This window comes from Temnothorax nylanderi, unplaced genomic scaffold (genome assembly GCF_030848795.1).
Source record: "Temnothorax nylanderi isolate EJ_2023f unplaced genomic scaffold, tnyl_v1.0 TNYL_tig0901_pilon, whole genome shotgun sequence".
NCBI classification, from domain to species: domain Eukaryota; kingdom Metazoa; phylum Arthropoda; class Insecta; order Hymenoptera; family Formicidae; genus Temnothorax; species Temnothorax nylanderi.
The window spans coordinates 16,891-40,000 of record NW_027249963.1 but is presented as its reverse complement, the minus strand read 5'-3'; the positions used below and the strand labels follow the sequence as shown (position 1 = coordinate 40,000).

At 35.3% G+C, this 23,110-nt stretch overlaps 1 protein-coding gene across 1 annotated transcript; it reads left to right on the top strand.

Moving 5' to 3' along the window:
• The first annotated feature begins 4,510 nt into the window (after window positions 1–4,510).
• Window positions 4,511–10,096, top strand: LOC139785853 (E3 SUMO-protein ligase ZBED1-like). The gene is made up of 5 exons (XM_071725026.1): window positions 4,511–4,701; window positions 4,807–5,069; window positions 5,219–5,538; window positions 5,625–5,682; window positions 7,851–10,096. Exons 1-5 carry the CDS (start codon window positions 4,511–4,513, stop codon window positions 9,434–9,436), a joined length of 2,418 nt encoding a protein of 805 aa, XP_071581127.1. The 3' UTR covers window positions 9,437–10,096.
• The last annotated feature ends 13,014 nt before the right edge of the window (window positions 10,097–23,110 follow it).

Below are 23,110 nucleotides of genomic sequence, written 5' to 3'. Positions count from 1 at the left end.
AAATAAAAATCCCTATTTTTTATATATTCTTGTAGCTGATGTTCAAATGTTTTTAAAACACCACATAATAAAGCTTTTTTTCGTAAAGAATTTTCTGAGATATTTTAAATTTTGTCATTTTTTAATATATAATAAAATATAAAATATTTTGTAAAGTATTTACTTTTCAATGACTTTACCTTAATCTTTTATATTTAGAATAACTAAAGAAATTGATTGTTGTAAAAAAATATCAAAATTATTTTAAAAAGTTCTATTGTACTTTGTAGACGCATTAATAAATTTTACAAAATTATAAATGTAAAAATTAATATCTTAATAATAAAAAGTACAAAAGAAAAAACACCAACTAGATAACAAAACAAAAAGTATATGTGTAGACTTTAAAAGTAGCAGTTGTTTTAATTTTGCTAAAAAAATATAAATAAAAACATAATAGCTCAAAAATAGATATGAAATCAATTTAATTAGCTAAGTATTACTGAGATTTTAATATAAAAAATTTTAATCTAAAAAATAATATTTTTCAATATACTACATACATTTACTTAAGGGTGTTCTAAAGAGTTAGTTAAAATGTAACGAAGTTGACGAAAATTTAATATCATATTGTGTATTCTCTTTCAAAGTTCGGGGCTTTTCAAATCGATTCACAATTTAGATAAAAAGTTATCAATTCTTGAATATCCGTTTTACAAAGGGTTTTACAGAGAAAAGTGTAAACATTAAAAAATGTAACCAATATAATAATATTTTATACACAAGCAGATCATCAACAAACAAAAATATAGCAACAAAATTTGAAACGATTTACAACCATTTTTTTGAAATTTTTTTTTGAAAAAAATAGTAGTAGTAGTAACAGTTATTTACAGTCATTAAATCTACGTCTTTTACATTCTATTAGATGTTCCGTAACTATTTATATACATTTTTTTGTCTTTGAATCCCTGGAGAATTAATATCAGAGTTTTTAATATTTCCTGCATACTTTTGGTTGGGACTGTACCTATAGAACATCCTTAATAAAATTTTATTTTATTTTTCTGTGACTCTTTAAAAAACTTTGTTATTATGTTTTTAATACGTCTCAGTTGCAAGAATATATGCAATAAAAAGTAAGGGTTTCTGTTTGGAAAAGTAAAGTTAATTTTAAAATTATATTCTGACTTTAACTCAAGATGAAATAAAGGTCAACATTATATAGCCTCCTCAATGCCCAACACAACTTTTTGTTTAAACATATTTTTTATTCAACCCAACTCTGCAAAAATAAAAAAGATGATAAATTAAAATAGGACACCCTATGTGTGTGTGTGTGTGTGTGTGTGTGTGTGTGTGTGTGTGTGTGTGTGTGTGTGTGTGTGTGTGTGTGTGTGTGTGTGTGTGCGCGCGCGTGTGTGTGTATGTGTATGTGTGTGTATATGTGTGTGTGTGTGTGTAATAATATAAAGGATATGTATTATATTATTATATAGAATGTCCTAAAAGGAAAGATTAATATTCTGTGAAGTAATATTACTGGTCAATCTAAAAAAAAAAGTTTATATGGGCAAGTATCCTATTTTTTTTAAATAGAGTTATTTGAATGTACAGTTGCAAAATTTTTGTTAAAAAAGAAACATTACATATTGTTTTAATATTAATTGTTTAAATAACACATTTGTTATAATTCAAATTTTCAAAAAATCTACTGTTAGCATCAACTACGTCTTGTGTGAAATTGTCAAAATTAAATTTTAATTTTGAGTAGAATACATGTCTATATAAATTTTTTTCTTAGAATGACATATGACTTAAAATATATAATGATCTTTCTTCTTAGGATACACTATATGCAGTATGTCGCAATAATTATGGAATATATATGTATGAATTACTAACTTTGCATAAGATATTTATCTCTATCTAAGATATTTTAACTTATATTATTTTTATTTTCACTATTTTAAATTAACTATAAAAACCATTTTTTAATGTAATATTTGGTAATTATACAGTTTAGGGGCCTCACCTCAAATCTCGATGAAATTATGCTCAATCGACGCGTTTTTGTACGAAACAAAAGAATCTGGCAGAAAAAAGTGTCGCTCTGCCCCGCGACGCGAGATATTAAACGTTAAAGTTGACAGGAATCAGGTTATGATTCCTGTCATACCGACGCCATGTAGCAACACTGAACATGCCCTGCGGCCACATACGCATGCTCAGTGGCCGCACGCGCATGCAAAACTGCGCCAATTTTAAATATGATGACGGGTCAATCATGCGGAATAATCAAGCGTCTTAATTCAAGCAGTTAGGTATCACGCTGGGAGTTTGTTTAGTTTTATTATGCGGCGGAGCCTCTCCCCCGCCTATTTGTGTACTGTTTATACACATGTACTATATACACATGCGTGTATAAACAGTACGCAAATAATCAAGCGTCTTCATTCAAGCAGTTAGGTATCACGCTGGGAGTTTTGTTTAGTTTTATTATGCGGGGGAAGTATTATACACGTGTGTATAAACAGTACATAAATAGACGGGGGAGGGCTCCACCTTAAGTGTTTAAACAGTTAAATACTTTTAAAGCGCGTCACTAACCTATACATAGGTTAGTTGACGCGCTTTAAACACTTAAATACTTTTAAAGCGCGTCACTAATCTATACGCCGAAGGCGTGTCCTAAAATCAGTGAGGAGGCCCTCCCCCGCCTATTTGTGTACTGTTTATACACATGTGTATAATACATGTGTATATATAATACATGTGTATAGTATATGTGTATAAACAGTACACAAATAGGCGGGGGAGAGGCTCCGCCTGCGGCGGAGCTCCTTCCCCCGCATAATAAAACTAAACAAACTCCCAGCGTGATACCTAACTGCTTGAATTAAGACGCTTGATTATTCCGCATGATTGACCAGTCATCATATTTAAAATTGGCGCAGTTTTGCATGCGCGTGCGGCCACTGAGCATGCGCGTGCGGCCACTGAGCATGCGTATGTGGCCGCAGGGCATGTTCAGTGCATGGTGGAAGTAATAAGGTGTGCTTATGCGCACGTTTCTTGCAATATCCAATCACAGAACGTGACAGAAGTCCGCCATGTTTTTTTAATTTTGGTAGGAGATTCAAATTGTGTAATTATTTAGAATATGTTTAAATGTCGTTATGAAAGTAAAAAATGTAATTGTCACTTGAATCGCCATTAAATCTAATTATTTTTTAAAATTACAATAGAAAATTAAGAAATATAGAGAGAAGAAATGAATTACACGGCATGTTAATGGTGAAATAATTTCGATTCATACTGTTTGTTACATCTTGCACTAAAAGTTTGAAAAATGGTGTCGCAAAATTGTTGCATATTAAGAAATGGATTATTTATCACTTTTCGCTAATTTTGTCACTTCTTATTCTCTGAAAAGTAGATTGTAAAATTAATTAATATAAAATGACATACCATTACAGTTTGTGAAAATATTATTTATTAAATATTATTATTTTAATTAATTGTAATGTAAATCACATCATATTACAATGAAACGAATAACGTTTTGCTGCAGTTGTTTTTTTTGTCGCTTATTAATTGTTGCCAATCGACGTTTTAGTAACTTCGTCTCAGAAACTGAAGCAGCAAGTGCTTTTTTAAGTTTTCTGTTTTCTTCTTTCAACAGAAGCATCGCATCGCTTTCCTGTGCCACGCCTATAAAAGCAGAAAAACAAAAAAGATACATAACGTAATTTTTGTAACAATCGGTTATACATAAGTAACTTATATTAACATAAATATGAAAAGTGTATATAAAATTTCATAAAAAAGTAACACAAATTAAAAAGTAAAGGTTATGCAAAAACTACAAATTTAGTAACTTGAAAAGTATAATATATGAAAAAAGCAAACTTACATTGACCTTCCTTTTTACTCTTCCTTGTTGACCTAGACGTGCTTGGAGTTACTGTGTTGGACAAAACAGAGTTACATGCTGCACTCTGTGCCTGCATAGAAGTGCAATCAATTCGTCCATTCTTTGTACAAGTCGATGTTCTTACTGTCATAGAATGTGATAAAGCCAAATTTTCATCGTTGCTTGCAACAACAACTAGCTGTACGAAATTCGACTCGCAAGGCTGATCCCGATTTGTGCCATGATCAGTGCCTGTCACATTTCTCTGTGTATCATCTGTTCCTAAAAATCGTATCATTCATATTACAATTCAATACTTATGTTATAAATGATTTTTAATTCACAAATGTGTACTTAGAATTTAGGTTACATTTAGTAACATGTAAAGTTACGAATATTTCAGAAATTGTATTGGACTCACAAATGAATTGGAAAATATTGATTTGGAATACAAACACGTTTGTAGCAAGGATTATGGATAATATGTAAGGACCTGAAATATTGTCAATACTTACTCGATATTTTACTCAATTCTGTGTTGACACTATGATCTACTATCGATGCCATTGGAACCGCATCAGGAAGTAGTTTTTTTGAGACTCTTCCCGAGTAGGGATGGGCGATATGTATCGATTAATCGAAATGGCCGATAGTTTTTTTCCTAATAATCGATTAATCAGTCCGATGTTGTCCTCACCCGATACATCGATGTTCGATTATTTATGTCAGACATCGGTGTTCCAAAATTCACTGTTAAATTCCCAGGGCTGCGTTCACACCGGCGTTCCAAAATTCAATCAAAATCGGTGATTCAAGTGCTATATAGTGTATGTACGTGACCTAAATTATAGATTTTAGAACGCAGCCCAGCGCTGGCGGTGAATTTTGAAACATCTGACGATCTGACACAGTCGAGATCGAGAACGACAGTTAAACTTAAGACTGACGAGAGTCGAGAACCGGACGATCTTCCGGTGCGTCGTGAGAAACCGAGCGATCCGCGAGGGCGAAACTCTGGACGCCTCAGTAACGCTCGACGTCAACTACTTCCCACGCGTGAGCGTCGGTCCGGAGAACCCGCTCAAGGTTGAGGTGAACGGCACCGTAGAGATTCTTGCAGTTCGAATCCATATTAATTTTGCAATGGCTGAAGAATTACCTGACGATCCTGACTGTAAGTAATATTTTTATTATACAAAATTGTATATAAATTCTGAACCTTTGTTCTATATATTAAAATGTTATTTAACGGATACATATGTATATATAACCTGGTATGAAAACTTTCGAAATTGTGAAGCAAGGTTACGAATTTGTCAACAGATATTATAATTGAAGAGGCAGATCCTTCTACTTCAACATCTCATCCCAATCAATCGCATCAACAGAAGGCTGTGCAGGACAAACCCGCAAAACAAACAAGTTCTGTGTGGCAATACTACGATAAACTTAAAGATAAGACATCAGCCAAATGCCGTTTCTGTGAGAAAACAATAAAACATAGTGGAAATACCACCAACCTAATGCAGCATATTTCAAGGAAGCATGAAATAATGATGATGAAAAGGAAATGCCATTCTGATTCAGATTCTTCTAGAGGAAGTTCTGTTAATGCACCTATTAAAAGGAAGAAACCCCAATTGGTATGATTTTTTAAATCGGAAAATATATGATATACTTTATTGATATGTTCTAAAAACATCAATTTAATGATATGTTCTAATTACAGATACAGAGCAATGATTCATGCATTGATGATGCTTTTAGCAGGATGAAGTCCTACCAAGGTTAGTAAAAAATTAAAAAAACAACAGTTTCTAATAGCGTTTTTCACTGGCAGAGCTGGTGCGCATTCAGTGCACATTAAAGCCGTCGTACACAAACCAACGTAAAGTGTATGTTTAGTATAAACAGGTTAAATCATGAAATCCTCAATATTCTTTATTGCACTATTTGATAAAATATGTACTGGGTATTTTATTAGTTGAAATATTTGCATTTTACTTTGAATATTAGAGATTAAATCAGTGTACAGGTACAACAGCTTTAATGTGCACTGAGTGCGCACCAGCTCTGCCAGTGAAAAACGCTATAATATATGAATAATATATAACATTATATATATATATATATATATATATTGTATATACAGTGCCGTAACTACGTTTTCGTGCCCTGGGCAAGATTTTATTTTTGGGCCCCTTAATTTTTTAGAGGAAAAGTAATAATAAAACAAATACGATATACCAATTGTATATATAAATAATTTTTGTGTACACAAGAAATATACAAGATTATTTACTTGTATCTATAAACAAAAATACTTATTTTAAATGTACTCTTCTAGTTTTCATTTCAGCAAATTCGTTAATTACATCATCATAATTAATATTTTTAACAATATTGTATTCAATCGAAATTATAGAAAGATTGGATAATCGTTCTTGTCCGATAGTCGATCTTAAATAATTCTTAATTAATTTTAACTTGCTAAAACTTCTCTCACACGAAGCAGTTGAAACGGGAAGAGTGAGAAATATTCGGAGAGCAACATTGATATTCGGATAAGACTCAATTAATCTAAAGTCATGAAGAGCCTATGAAATATCAAGTGGAGTTGCAGTTTTAATGTTTTGTATTAATATCGAGGCTTCAAACTTGAAGCTTTGTATTTCACATGTGAGCTCGTACATATTTAAATTTTTGCTATACTTAATAGCGAGATCTGCAGCTGATTTTTGTAAATCAGCAACGCTCATCGATTCTAAAGATGAGCCATAGAGAAAGCAAAAATCGTCACAGTTTTTAGTTGTTCATAACGCCAATCTATTTGAGCCAGTAGAATGTCAAAAACACTGTAGCATTTTAAATAATTCTTCGGGTGTCATGCTACTTCTTTCATCCGGTGCTTCATCTATTTTCATTTTCTTAACTCTTATCTTCCGTTTATTAGGAAATTCAATCTCTATATTCACCGTTTTAGCCAAATTTTTTGTTTCTAGGAAATTTTGTTCGAAACCTGTTTCTCGTAGTTCTTGTAAAGTACCACGTAGTCGGACTATTCAATACAATATTGTTAAAAATATTAATTATGATGATGTAATTAACGAATTTGCGTAAATGAAAGCTAGAAGAGTACATTTAAAATAAGTATTTTTGTTTATAGATACAAGTAAATAATCTTGTATATTTCTTGTGTACACAAAAATTATTTATATACAATTGGTATATCGCATTTGTTTTATTATTACTTTTCCTCTAAAAAATTAAGGGGCCCAAAAATAAATTTGTTTTTAAATTTTTTTGGCGGCACCCTCCAGAATGTTTCCAATTCGCAAAAAATAATCCCTGCCAAAGCTCAGCTCGATCGGATAACGGAAACCCGTGCCACCGGATTTTTACATTTGAGTTCTCTTGTATTAAACTGTTTATTCCATTAACATTGATTTTTAAAGCGTATTTTCCACAAAAATCCGGCCTAAAGCACTTTTCTTTTTTTAACATGTGTGTCTTGCTTTTCTGCATCGTTTGAGACCTTATACGTCTCATTTAAACAATTAGGTAAATTGTTAATAACTAAAAAATAAAAATAAATAGTTATTGCATTTATTGCTTGATCAGCTGGAAAAAATTATGTATGGGCTACAAAAGTTATAATAGTATGTTTAGAGTATTATTATAACTTTTGTAGCCCATACATAATTTTTTCCAGCTGATCAAGCAATAAATGCAATAACTATTTATTTTTATTTTTTAGTTATTAACAATTTACCTAATTGTTTAAATGAGACGTATAAGACGAGCTTCGGCAGAGATTATTTTTTTGCGAATTGGAAACAATCTGGGGGGGGGGTGCCGCAGAATAAAATTAAAAGTCAAAAAATAAGAACCACCCTAATATATATATATATATAATATATAAAAATAACAATTTAAAAACTAATAATGTTTTCAGAGGGTGGACTGACTGCAGATAGAATAACATTGTCAATTATGTACATGATTGCCGTTGACAAGCTTCCACTTTCTACTGTAGAAGCAAGAGGATTCAAAAGGCTTATGAAAACTACAACTCCCTTATATAAAATTCCAAGTAGAAAGACCATTACACAAATGATGAAAGCAAGATATGAAATATTGAAAGATCTGTTCAGAGAGAACATTCAAAAAGCATCATCGTATACTTTGACATGTGACAATTGGACCGATGTGGCCAATCAAAGTTATCTTGGCGTAACCATCCATTACCTGGGAGCTGATTATGAAATGAAAAATAGGAATTTGGGACTTTTACCATTGGATGAGAGTCACACCAGTGATTACTTACTTGACTCTTTATTGAAGATTGTGGAGGATTTCGATGTAGACTTAAACAAGGTCATGGCTGTGGTTAGCGATAGTGCAGCAAATATTAAAAGTGCGGTTGCCAGATTAGTTGGAAATAATAAACGATTACCTTGTTTCGCACACATTCTATCCCATTTGGTGCCAAACGCGCTACATCCCATCCAACCTGCTATGGAAATTATAACCAAGGTAAAAAAAATTGTGAAACTCGTTAGGCACAGTATTGTCGCTTCTGATGAATTAAAAAGGCTGCAGAAACGTGATGGAAAAACCGATGGAACGGTCTTGAAATTTATTCAGGATGTTGAAACGAGATGGAATTCAACGTACTACATGTTAGAGCGCTTTTTGGTACTAGAGGATTATGTTTATCCTGTTATTACAAAATGTAACAATATGCCAGATATGCTCTCAAGAAATGAAATTGCGGTTCTAAAGGATTTAGTAGCAGTGATGAGTCCTATCGCAAGTGTAATTACCGAAGTAAGCGGGGAAACGTATCCCACTTGTAGCATCATGATTCCAATTGTCCACTGCATGACAGCAGCTGTTACTAATTGCAAGACTACAACAGAAATTGGCAACGAGTTTCAAACGAAGTTGCTCGCTCAGATCAACGCTAAATTTCATGGAAGCGACTCAAATGTGGAAGCGACTCGAATTCTGGCTATCTCAACAATTTTAGATCCTCGCTTCAAAAGATTGGACTTCCAAAGTGCTCTTGCAGTTTCCAATGCACTTCAAGACATTGATCGTCAGCTGAGAAAGATCTCTGATTGTAATACAAGAAAGGCAAGAGAAAATGACCAAAATGTTAATCCGAATAAAAATAATCCGAAGAGTACAACTTCAGATCTGTGGAATTTTCACCAAATTCTTGTGGAGAAAAATAGAGGAGAGGTAGAGGATGTAGATAGTTTAAATTTGGAATTAAAACAATATTTGCATCAGCCTGTGATTGAACGGTCAGCGAATCCTTTCAGTCATTGGGAATCACTGAAGCCTGCATTTCCTACTTTATCCAAATTAGCATTACAGTATCTCAGCGTTATTGCAACCTCAGTACCAAGCGAACGTTTATTTTCACATGCTGGTAATGTGAAAACTGATAATCGCAATCGTCTTACTGGTGAGCATCTCAGCATGTTACTATTTTTGGGCAGTATGTCAATGGAAGAATGGAGACTAGTATAAATGTGTGCTTTTACTCGTTTGCGTTTTTTTTCTATTTTTTTACACGTTCTGTTCTCTTTACTCAATGTGAGATTCATCTTTTACTACAAAGCTAATCTTTTGTTCACCAACTTTTTATTTCTTTGCGACAGACATCTTTTTTTTACTTTGATACGTTGTGCGCTCCTTACCTACAGTGAAATGGATCTTTTACTGGAAGACTAATCCTACTTACTAATTTGTATTTTGTTTTCATATGCGTTTCAATGCGTTTCATATGCGTTATACTTTTTATACGTTTTGCTCTCTTTACCTACAGTAAATCTTTTACTGGAAGACTAATCCTGTTTACTAATTTTTATTTTGTTTTCATATGCGTTTCATATGCGTTTAATTGCATACTAATTGTGTGAGATGTCTGTATATATGTAACTTCTAAATAAATAGAACTTACATCTTGAACTATTTCCTTAAAAACATGCTACTATTTCTTTCCTCACTCATGGAGTATGTACCATAAGCGGCATGAGCACCACATTAAATAATACAATGCCTGCATTTACGGATTATGGTTTATTTGGTTTGCTATGAAAGTATTGTACATTTTACAGGTTGTGCTTACTGTACTTAGCGATAATAGAATTTTCTGAAAATTATAGAAGCAGCCATGATGTAATAAGGATGGGAGCAGCAACATTTGGAAAGTGCACCGCAGCATTTTGGAAACCTGCCTCTGATGAGAAATTTTTTAAACAAAATAAATAAAATAAATTATATTCATTAATTCACCTAATTTTTCCATCTAAATAAAATAAATTATATTCATTAATTCACCTGATTTTTCTATCTTCTATAAACTATAAAGGGCATTGCATACAACATTGCATAGGCTGCATAAGCATAGCATAAGACCGCTGGACCAATGAGCATCTTATGTAAATTAATATGGCGACTTTATGCTGGATGCTCATTGGTTTAGCGGTCTTATGCATCGCTTATGTTAAGCTATGCATTTTGTGTGCGATGGCCTTAAGGGCTATAACACACAAAATGCATAACGTAACATAAGCATAGCATAAGGTCGCTGGACCAATGAACATCCAGAATAAAGTCGCCATATTAATTTACATAAGATGCTCATTGGTCATATGCTGCGTTCCCACTATACGCGTCGCGCGTCGCGTCACGACGCCGCGTCATGAGTTATCCAATCAAAACGTTTCATTTTATGACGTCATTTCCGACAAGATCTCGCGTCAAAAATGACGTCATAAAATGAAACGTTTTGATTGGATAAAGCCCCTTGCACAATAGGCGATAGCGATAGCGATAGCGACAGCGACAAGGTTGCCGACAAAGCTATACCTTTGTCGGCAACTTTGTCGCTGTCGCTATCGCTATCGCTATCGCTATCGCTATCGCCTATTGTGCAAGGGGCTTAACTCATGACGCGGAATCGTGACGCAACGCGCCTTAGTGGGAACACTGGGAACGCAGCCTTATGCCCGTGTCACACTACGTATCGCGGACGCGGATCGGATTGGGATTACGGATCGTGGATCGGATATCAGCCAATCACAGATGAGCTGCTCGTCCATGATTGGCTAGATTACGATCCGCGATCCGCAATCTCAATCCGATCCGCGTCCGCGATACGTAGTGTGAAGAGCACTTTATGGTCAGCGGTCTTATGTTATGCTTATGTGAAAATAATAGCGCTTCTCTTGAAAAATAAACGATGTATCGGTGTATCGATGAATCGATGAATCGATGAATCGGTGTGGCGATGTATCGATGTAGCGATATTTTTTGTAAATGATTGATTAATCAAAATCGATGTATTCATTCAACGATTAATTTAGCATCAATAATTTTTTCATACATCGCCCATCCCTATTCCCGAGTCTCCTACTAAATTTTTAAGCCATGTTTTATCTTCGAATTGACCAGGTAGAAAATGTTCTGAACAAACTCGAGCTGCAAAAAACGTTACATAATTTTTATATATTTTACATATGCAAATTAATAAATATCTTATACATTTTTACAAAGCATGTAGCACGTTTTTATTCATATTAATTACACAAGTATTTTTTAAATTCATAAACAAAATTCATACAATAATATTGTACACTTACCAGAAGTAGGGTTAATGTTCTCTTTGCAGAAAACTTTCCACTTTTCTATCATTTCCGTCTTCCTCGAAAATCCCAAGAAAGTAATGTTTCGGTTTTTTGCGTTTCGCGTGTTGTTTTTACAATTTTTTATTGAACACGACAGCATTATTTACGAATTTTGCACTTTTGACTGTGTACTAACTCACGGAAACACACCGACACAAGAATCTGTTAGTATGAGTTCAAAATGGACGATTTTTGTCACGATGCGCAGAACAGACGAAAATGTGTCCGCAATACGAGCACACCTTATTACTTCCACCATGGTTCAGTGTTGCTACATGGCGTCAGTATGACAGGAATTATAACCTGAGTCCTGTCAACTTGAACGTTTAATATCTCGCGTCGCGGGGCAGAGCGACACTTTTTTCTGCCAGATTCTTTCGTTTCGTACAAAAACGCGTTGATTGAGCATAATTTCATCGAAATTTGAGGTGAGGCCTCTAAACTGTATAATTACCACTAATAATTATATTTTTTAATTACAGGTTTACAATGGCTGTCTAGCAGCCACTTAAAAAGATTGAAGTCTACCTCTACTAAATACTTCTTGTTTGATATTGTGTTCATTTACTGTGTTTATTTATTAGTTTATAAGTTTATTGTGTTTATTATATTTATTGTGTTTTGTATTTATTGTATTTTCCGTGGTTATTGTTTCTCTCTCTCTCTCTCTCTCTCTCTCTCTCTCTCTCTCTCTCTCTCTCTCTCTCTCTCTAATATTATGTTTAATCTTTTATATTATTGTACTTAATATTATGACAATAATATTGTAATAATATTTTAATATTGTATTATATTATAATATTGTAATTTTATATGTATGTATGATAACTTAATAAAATAACTGTACTATTGCTGCTGCTGCTGTTGTTGATGATAATAATGATGATGATGATGATGATGACGATGATGATGATGACGATGATGATGATGACGATGATGATGATGACGATGATGATGACGATGATGATGATGACGATGATGATGATGATGATGATGATGACAATGATGATGATGATGATGTTGATAATAATGATTTAAACTTATATTTCAACTTAACATAAATATATTATATTACATAATAATAATATATCATATATTTTTACAATATATTATTAAAATTTGAAGAAAGTAAGTTTTAAAAACTGTATTTTAATAACTAATAATTGTAAATTATATTTATTTTTTAATTATGATTTAAACTTACATTTAAACTTAACATATATCATATTAAATAATAATAATATATCGTATATTTACAATTATTATTAAAATTTAAAGGAAATCAGCTTTAAAATTGTATTTTAATAACTAAGTTATATTTATTTTATAATTATTATTGTATATCTGTATTTTTGCAAAATGCCAAGACGTAAAGTAGAACGAACCTCGGGAGAACAAGAAGAATTTCAACGACGTCGTCGTGAAAAAAATGCTGAGTATTAATCTCGTCAACGTCGTAAAATTACAAAAGTAGCAAATAATATATCAAACTCAAATAATGATACAAATTATACTGTTAGTATCGCTGGTACAATACATGACAATCGTATAATAGAATTAAATCATGAAATTGAAGAAAATTCTTCAGATGTAACATTAGCACACCAACAAGTTTTCAACATTTCTGGCACAATACATGATAATCGAGTTATAGAATTGAATGAAGAAATAATTGGGGAAAGTTCTGTAAATATTATACCAATACGTCAGCAACGTCATGTAGAATATCAATCCCATTATCGGTCTCAAAGAAGACAACTACATCGTTTAGATATTAATTGAATGCTAATTAATGATATAAATGAATATTATATTGGTTCTATGGATGTGTCTTGTGTTCATTGTAGAGCAAAACATTTTGCAGCTGAAAAAATATCTAATAAAGGAAATTCATTTCACGATTGTTGTAATCACGGTGCGGTGTATTTAGAACCATTGCCTCAATTTCCACAATTTCTTCGTAGTTTATTTAATGGTAGTCATGCAAAATCAAATAATTTTTTCAAATATATTCGTAGCTACAAGAGTTCATTTTCATTCGCATCATTTAACGCTAATTTGGTTAATTTTGAAAATAGAAGACCTGGTCCATATTGCTTCAAAATACATGGGCAGATTTATTATCAAATTAATACAGCATTGTATGCAGCTCAAAATGAAAACCCCACTTTCGGCCAGCTTTTTATTGTAGATTCTAATGAAGCAATAAATTATCGTCTCAATGAGAATTCAGATTTAGATTTTGAAATTATACAAAATCTTGAACATATAATGCGGGAATTAAATATATTTGCTCAATCTTATCAAATGATGGGTGAAGAATTAGAAAATCAACGACAATTAGAAATAGAATCTGGAGAATTATTGCCAGAATTACAATTATTCTTTACATTAAGACCAGGTATGGATCGACGCCGATATAATGCTCAAAGAACTAATGAAGTTGCTGCTGTTTTTCGTACAACTGCTGATGGAGAAATTCCAGAATCATATGTAACAATACGTAATAGAAATGACAAAACTTTAAAAAACGTTAGTACTATGGATCCAAATGTTGAACCATGGATATATCCATTATTTTATCCATATGGTACTCAAGGATGGCATTGTAATTTAACAAAATTAAATAGTAATAAACGAATAACTAGAAGCCAGTATATTAAATATCGCATGGCTATTCGTGATGAATTTAATGTCTTTTATCAGGGCGTCGTTTATTTCAACAGTGGCTTGTAGACAGTTATGTAAAAATTGAAAAGGATAGAATAAATTATTGTAGAGATCATCAAAAAGAATTACGTACTGAAACATATCAAGGTTTAAAAGATTATTTACAAACTACAGCAAATAATTTAAATGGACGTATTGGAAAGATGATTATACTTCCATCTACATTTATTGGATCACCACGTAATATGTTACAAAATTATCAAGATTCAATGGCAATAGTTAGTAAATTTGGTAAACCAGATCTTTTCATTACAATGACTTGCAATCCAAAATGGCGTGAAATTGAAGAAAATCTTTTACCTGGCCAATAAGCTTCTGATAGACCTGATATTTGTGCTCGTGTTTTTAATATTAAAAAAGATTATTTAATTGATTTGATTGTTAAACAAAAATTTTTTGGAGAAGTAGCAACCTTTGTATATGTTATTGAATTTCAAAAACGTGGTTTGCCACATGTCCACATGTTAATTACTTTAAAATACAATTCCAAAATAACAACTCCACAGATTGTTGACAAATATATCTCTGCTGAAATTCCTGATCCATGTGAAAATCGTACTTTACATGACATAGTTATGAGACATATGATTCATAGGCCTTGTGGCAATTGGTGTTTGGTAGATGGAAAATGTTCAAAACATTATCCTAAATCTTATCTTGAAGAGACCAGAATGGATGAAGATGCTTATCCTTATTATCGTCGACGAGATAATGGCAGAAGTTTTGAACGCCCTGGTGGATATATAGTTGATAATCGTAATGTAGTTCCATATTGTCCTATTTTATTGATTGTTTTTAATTGTCATATTAATGTTGAGGTAGTTTCAAGTATCAAATCGGTTAAATATCTGTATAAGTATATTTATAAAGGACATGATGTTGCTGCTATAACAATTGAACCAATAACAGAAAATATAATTATTGATCATGATAAGATACGTAATTTTATAGACACACGCTATGTTGGACCTGTAGAAGCCAGTTGGCGCATTCTTGAGAAAAAATTACAAGATAAAAGTCATACTATAGTACGTTTACCTGTCCATCTTCCTAATGAACAAAATATTACAATTGGAAATGGATCCGATGAAAATACAATAACTTCCGCTTTAGATCAAGTTACTATGTTAATAGATTATTTTGTATTAAATTCTCGCGATGAAGAAGCAAAACAACATTTATATATAGAAATTCCACATTATTATACGTTTAAAAAAGAAAAAATTAATGGTAGAAATGTATCGCGTTGGAGCAAACGCAAAAGTCATTTTAATTGTATAGGACGAATGTATTCCGTTAGTCCAACACAAACTGAATTATACTATTTACGACTATTATTACTCACTGTAAAGGAAGCTACAAGTTTTGATGATTTAAGAACTGTAAATGGAGAAGTTTGTCAATCGTTTTCAGAGGCATGTTTGACTTTAGGTTTAATTGAAGATGATGATGAATGGAAACGAGCTATGAATGAAGCTATTGGATGGATGATGCCAAGACAACTTCGTAGATTATTTGTACGTATATTATTGCATTGTCAACCATTGCATCCTGAAGAGCTCTGGGAAAGTTTTAAGGGGGTATTCTACTCTAAAACGCGCTTTTTTCGGGATTTTTTTACAAGAAACCAGTGAAAATGGTTAATATCAGCTTTTTATGTATATATTTTATTATCTTTAGAGAACATAAAAAATATTTTTTGAAGCTGAATTAATGAATATAAATATTAATTAAACCCTATCGAATACATGGCAAAAAAAAACGGTGCCCATGGTTGCGCCCATTCTGGTTGTCTGAAACAAAAAATTCAAAAAGATTCTTAATCAGTATGAGTTTGGCTATAGCAGGAACTAGAATGGAATTTTTAAATTGAAAATTTAAAAAATGGCGGCACTTTGAAAATTTAGTATGAATTTTCTTATCTTTCGAAGGTTGTCAAAATCGTAAAAAAATTTTTTTTAAATAAATTTCTTTCGCTAGTATATAGAATAACAATTAAAGTAATCTTTAAATCGACCGTGACTGGCAATATACAACGTCTTTTCCGATATGAACATCGAAAAACATCGAAAAACATCGACAAACCAAGTTGGCTCACGGTTTTTCGATGTTCATATCGGAAAAGACGTTGTATATTGCCAGTCAAGGTCGATTTAAAGATTACTTTAATTTTTTTTTACTTCATTCTAGTTCCGGCTATAGCCAACTCATACTAATTAAGAATCTTTTTGAATTTTTTGTTTCAGACAACCAGAATGGGCGCAATCATGGTCACCGTGCCATGTATTCGATAGGGTTTAATTAATATTTGTATTCATTAATTCAGCTTCAAAAAATATTTTTTATGTTCTCTAAAGATAATAAAATATATACATAAAAAGCTAATATTAACAATTTTCACTGGTTTCTTGTAAAAAAATCCCCCAAAAAAAAGCGCGTTTTAGAGTAGAATACCCCCTTAAAGTAGCAATGTCGGAAGATTTTATCCGACACTTTGGAATGTTACAAGGACAAAAGAAAGCATATGCGCAAATTAATACTATGCTTTGTGTTGAAGGTAAAAGTCTTGTCGATTTTCCACAAATGGAACAATTGATAGAAAATAATGAAGAGGATAATTATATGACTATTGAAGAAGTTATGGAAATTGGTATCAGACAATATGAACAGTTAAATGACAAGCAGAAAGAAATAGTGGATATAATATTAAATAGATTAGATAATAATAATCATCACAATAGTAATTGTTTTTATATCGATGGTCCAGGTGGTTCAGGTAAAACATTTACATATACAACTATTTATCACTTAGCCAAAATTCGTAATAAACATGTATGTACAATGGCTTTTACGGATATTGCAGCGACGTTATTGCCAGCAGGAAAAACGGTTCATAAGACATTTGCATTGCCGGTTCCACTATTTGCTGATTCCTCTTCCAGCATTAAAATCCAATCAAAAGAAGCTCAATATTTGAAAAAAACAGTTATTTTTATTTGGGATGAAGCGCCAATGGCACCGCGATATGCTCTAGAAATTATGGATCGAACGTTGCGTGATATTATGAATAACGACTTACCTTTTGGTGAAAAAATTATCGTATTAGGTGGTGATTTCAGGCAACTTCTTCCTATTGAGATACACGGTACTCGATGTGAAATTGTGAATCTTTCTATCAAGTTTAGTTCTACTTGGAAACATTTTATAAGTTTTTCTTTAACGGAAAATATGCGAGTTCTTCCAGAGAAAACTGAATTTGCAAAATTTTTATTGGATATGGGAGATGGCATATTAAATGATGCTAACGATAATATACAACTTCCAGATTGTTGTATTGCACCCATTAATGCCGATATTGTAGAAGATATTGTTACGCCCGTGCTGTGCGCTCGCTGTGCGCTCGTGCCGTATCGCCCGTTAGACGCCTGGGCGGCAGAAGAATATCGCAACCGGACAACGGGTTGCTTGACGACGCTGTTTACTAACAGCCGGTCGTCAGATTTACGTTCTGGATCTCGAACTGGACAGACGTGTCCTGTTGTATTAGAGCAATAAATCCGTTCTTTATATAACAGAGAGTACCTTTTATTCCCGGTGACGGGAAAGCGCGGCGCGTTCGCGAGTGCGGTGACTGTTCGAGTGCGGCGAACGCGTGTCGAGCGTAACATTTTGGGGGCTCGTCCGGAATCGGACGTGTGACGATGAGCGTACCCATGGCTACAAGGAAAAGGATTCGGGTGGAGACGCCTCAGCGGGACGCTACGGAAGCGACGGCGATGTCGTCGGTTACAGAAACCCTCCGGACGGTCATCCAGGAGGTCCGTCTCTTACGAGAGGAACAGGCGCGGAGGGAGCGCGAATACGCGGAGACGTTCCGCGCCAGGAGGAGGAGCTACGTCGTCTCCGTGGGGACGAACTCCAGCGACATCCCGCAGCTAAGTCCTCTCAATATTAGAGCGTCTGGGGACGCGGAAACGCGGGCTGTGAGCGATGCGAGGGCGCGGGACGCTCGCGAGGGAGGTGCGGTCGCGGACGGCGCGGAAGCGCGAGTCACGGGCGGCCGCGGCGCGGAGATGCGAGTCGCGAACGGCGCGAGGGCGCGAGACGTTTGCGAGGGGGGGCGCGGTCGCGGGCGGCGCGGTAGCGCGAGGTCACGGGCGGCCGCGGCGCGGAGACGCAAGTCGCGAACAGCGCGGGGGGCGCGGGTCGCACTCGAGGGGGACGCAGCCCTGAGCGGGCGCGGGGGTGCGTGCCCAGCGCGCGGGGGAAAGTGTCGTGCACGCGAGTGAAAGTGCCGCGGACGCGAGTGACAGGCTTGGTTACAAGCTCAAGCCTGATACGTACGATGGGACGACTCCGTTACAAGAATATTTTTCCCAACTTAGTTTGATCGCGCGGGGCGAATCGCTGGGACGACGCGACGAAAACCGTCGCGTTAGCCTCAAGTTTGAGGGGAAGGGCGCGCTCGATTCTCGAAACAGTGCAGGATGTCGAGCGGTTGAGCTTTGCGGAGCTTAGGACGAAACTCGAGTTGCGATTCGGGGAAGGGTACTCTTCTCAAAACTGTTATTCCGCGCTGACGAATCGTAAACAGAAATTTGGGGAGGATCTAGCCGCTCTTGGCTCCGATATCGAGCGTTTATCTCGCCTTGCATACCCCGAGTGCCCTTATGAGATACGAGATAAAGTCGCTTGTTCGCAATTTGTGACGGCCGTCTCGGATTATTTTATCCGACGAACATTACAGATGGAGGGGAAAACCTCCTTGTATCGGGCCGTAGAGAGGGCCAAAGCGTTAAAAATAATTCAGGGGGAGCAAAGGATCTTTCAAATAATGAAAAAAAGGAGGCGGGAGAGATTAAGGGACAAAAGGGAAAGGGGAAATTTAGCGCTGGCCGCGGAGAATGTTGGACATGCGGAAAGACCGGGCATTTCCGTTCCGAATGTCCCGAGGAAAAGGGAAACTCGGCTTAGTCGAACTCAGCAGAAATGTTAATAAAAATGTATTTGTAATAAAGAATTTTGATGCAACGTGTTATGATTTTGTTTTGAATTTTTTTTTTAACCGTTCAGTTTCTTGTTTACTGCGCATAATATTTGTTTTCTTAGGAGAAGTCGGCGGTATGCGGGTTGATGTGGTTACCGCGGCGGAACATCGGCCGAAGACTTCTCGAGGAAGTTTTTTTTTAAGAAGACCGCCTGCCCACGGTTTTTTTTATCTGTGGTTTTCCCGTGAGCCGTAGGGCAAATGCCGGGCGGGGACTTGGGGAGCCCTGCGGGGCGTTGAGTCCACAGAAAGTTTCCCCCCCTTGTCCGAAGATTTAGTAGAGCCCACGGAGCAGAGGAGCTGAGGACCGCGAAAAGAAACTACCCTCCCGGATTGTCGGGGCGACAATCTTAGAAGAGGGGGGGTAGTGTTACGCCCGTGCTGTGCGCTCGCTGTGCGCTCGTGCCGTATCGCCCGTTAGACGCCTGGGCGGCAGAAGAATATCACAACCGGACAACGGGTTGCTTGACGACGCTGTTTACTAACAGCCGGTCGTCAGATTACGCTCTGGATCTCGAACTGGACAGACGTGTCCTGTTGTATTAGAGCAATAAATCCGTTCTTTATATAACAGAGAGTACCTTTTATTCCCGGTGACGGGGAAGCGCGGCGCGTTCGCGAGTGCGGTGACTGTGCGAGTGCGGCGAACGCGTGTCGAGCGTAACAATATATATGGTGATCTAATACGAAATAAAGAATTTAATAATATGGCTAAGTGTGCGATACTTTCTGCAAGAAATGCTGATGTAGATGAAATTAACAAACGAGTTGTCGAATTATTAGATATATCTGAAGAACGAATTTATACAAGTACAGATAGTACTGAAAATTGCGATGATAACGGTGACATTGGTGAAGTTTTATCGCCAGAATATTTAAATACTTTGTCTCCGTCAACTCTTCCTCCTTACGAATTGCGTTTAAAACCGAATTGTGTCATTATGTTGATTAGAAATCTTAGTATTAATGAAGGTCTTTGCAACGGCATTAGATTAATGATTGTAGAACTTGTGGATCATTTATTGAAATGCGAAATTTTAACAGGTGATAAAGTAGAAGATATTGTTTTCTTAAATCGTATTACTTTGTATTGCGAAAATGTATATCCTTTCACTTTTAAAAGAAGACAGTTTCCGATAAAATTAGCTTTTGCTATGACAATTAACAAGTCACAGGGTCAGACATTTGACAGAGTAGGAATAGATCTTCGTAAAGACGTTTTTAATCATGGGCAACTTTATGTTGCCCTTTCACGAATTAGATCTTGGGAAGCATTAAAAATTTATCTTGGCAGTCAGCGGAATAATGAACAAGTTAAAAACTATGTATATAAAAAATATATGTATGATTTCTCTTTGTTTAAATTTTAATATAAGAGAATAGTTTTTTGACATATATAATTATATAGGATGTGTGCGTATATTATTAAAAATGTACAGTGTTAAGGAATAAATGGCGCTTGATATATATTGATATATATAAAAATAAATAAATATATATATATATATATATATATATATATATATATATATATATAGTAAAAAAGCTAAATGGCGCGCGCGCAGCGCGCGCTTGTGATATTCTAGTATTGTAAAATTTATTCCGAATTCCGAAACGTAAAGCGGGGTGCACACAGGTGCGGGCAACTACCATTGTGAACCACCTTTATGATATTGTGAAACAACCTGTAGCGTTGTGGTGATGATCTGGAATTAAAGAATTATTAATTCTGAAACAAAGTCTTAAGATTAATTATACAATTATCTATACTTACCTTCAACTTACCTTGTCCATCGGCGATGATCCATCGTTGTCCAGCGGCCATCCGGTATGCGATGAAGCGAGGATCCGTTCAGCAGCGGCGATGATCCATCCGGGGCAGGAACCTGAAACAGAAGAAGAGTATTAGAATTAAATCTAATAATAATCGAGACACATGGTGATACGGTATGCGGTAATGCGAGGATCCGGGGAACCAGAGCAGCCAGAGTAATTCGATCCAGACGTCAACCTGAAACGAAATAAGATTATTAAAATATAATTATTAAGGGATACGAAGTCCTTAGTATACCTTCTCGGTTATCAAAGGTCAAACCGAGTGGCGACCGTATGATAGGAAATCAAATCGCGTGATTCTAGCTCGAAGATAGCATCGTCCGGCTACAACCGCACCTCGTTACAGTGAGTCATGGGGCGGTGGCTTCGAATTCATTACCTTATATGGTATGGCTACGTTCCGACTTTCTCTCCTTATATGGTCATGCGGCTCGCTCTGCCTCGACATGTCCATATATGGTCCTATTCTATGCGCAGGCTAGATTCCACTCGAATGAGTCATACAGGTGACTCGTTTGATTCTATTTCTATTCTAATAATGCTTTTGTAACGAGAGCAATACCTTCTTTTATTATAAAATCTCATTATGACTTTTATCGTAAAAAAATATAAGAAGTCTTTAATAATTTGATTTTGAAATATGCAAATATATGTTGAATATTATTTAATTTACATTTAGACATACTTTACATAGGGTAAAATAGTTCAATAATACAATTAAATTCATTATTAGCATGTCTAAAGTGAAATGTATTGCTCTCCTTGTCTAGCGGCTATTACGGTATATACGTCTCTCTCTCTCTCTCTCTCTCCCTCTCCCTCTCCCTCTCCCTCTCCCTCTCCCTCTCCCTCTCCCCTCTCCCTCTCCCTCTCCCTCTCCCTCTCCCTCTCCCTCTCCCTCTCCCCCTCTCCTCTCCCTCTCCCTCTCCCTCTCCCTCTCCCTCTCCCTCTCCCTCTCCCTCTCCCTCTCCCTCTCCCTCTCCCTCTCCCTCTCCCTCTCCCTCTCCCTCTCCCTCTCCCTCTCCCTCTCCCTCTCCCTCTCCCTCTCCCTCTCCCTCTCCCCTCTCCCTCTCCCTCTCCCTCTCCCTCTCCCTCTCCCTCTCCCTCTCCCTCTCCCTCTCCCTCTCCCTCTCCCTCTCCCTCTCCCTCTCCCTCTCCCCTCTCTCTCTCTCTCTCTCTCTCTCTCTCTCTCTCTCTCTCTCTCTCCTATGGATCATGCAATATTCGCATCTCGCTCAAATTCGCGTTTCTACATAACGCACAGTACAATTCATCCTTCTCAGGTTCGTGAGTGACGCTTCGGCGCTTGACGCTCGATAATATTATTAATTTCAGTAAGTATATATATATATATATATATTTGTTTATAACAATGTTAATGAAAAGTGTTGTTAGCGGCAGTAATAATGACTCTAATATTATGTTAATAATATTGTGCGTAAATGGAAATGGTTAGCATTCTTGTTAGTACAGTAGATCAGTGAAATTAAATTGTTTATATAATAAGATTTTTGTTATTTTTATATCTTGGAAACGGTTGGGAATCTGATAAAAGTATATAGGAAAGATGTTAGACTTTCACTAAAGTGTAATATAGCATTAAAAAATTTTATTATTATTATGTGTGTTTGTTAATAACAAATTATTTGTTAAACAATTTGGCACTTTTTAATTCACATATTGATATTGTTAGGCTCTTCTTAATTACGCGGTTTTGATTCTATAATAAAATTGTTTCCTTTATATAACACTTTATTTTATTGTTATAAATATTTTGTAAATAAACAATTGCAGAAATAAAAGTTATTATTATTTTTTGTAGGTGTGCTGATTAGTGCTTCCGCAAGACAAGACAATTCAATATTTTTTGTAATCTCGTTTTGTTCTTGAAAAATCTCG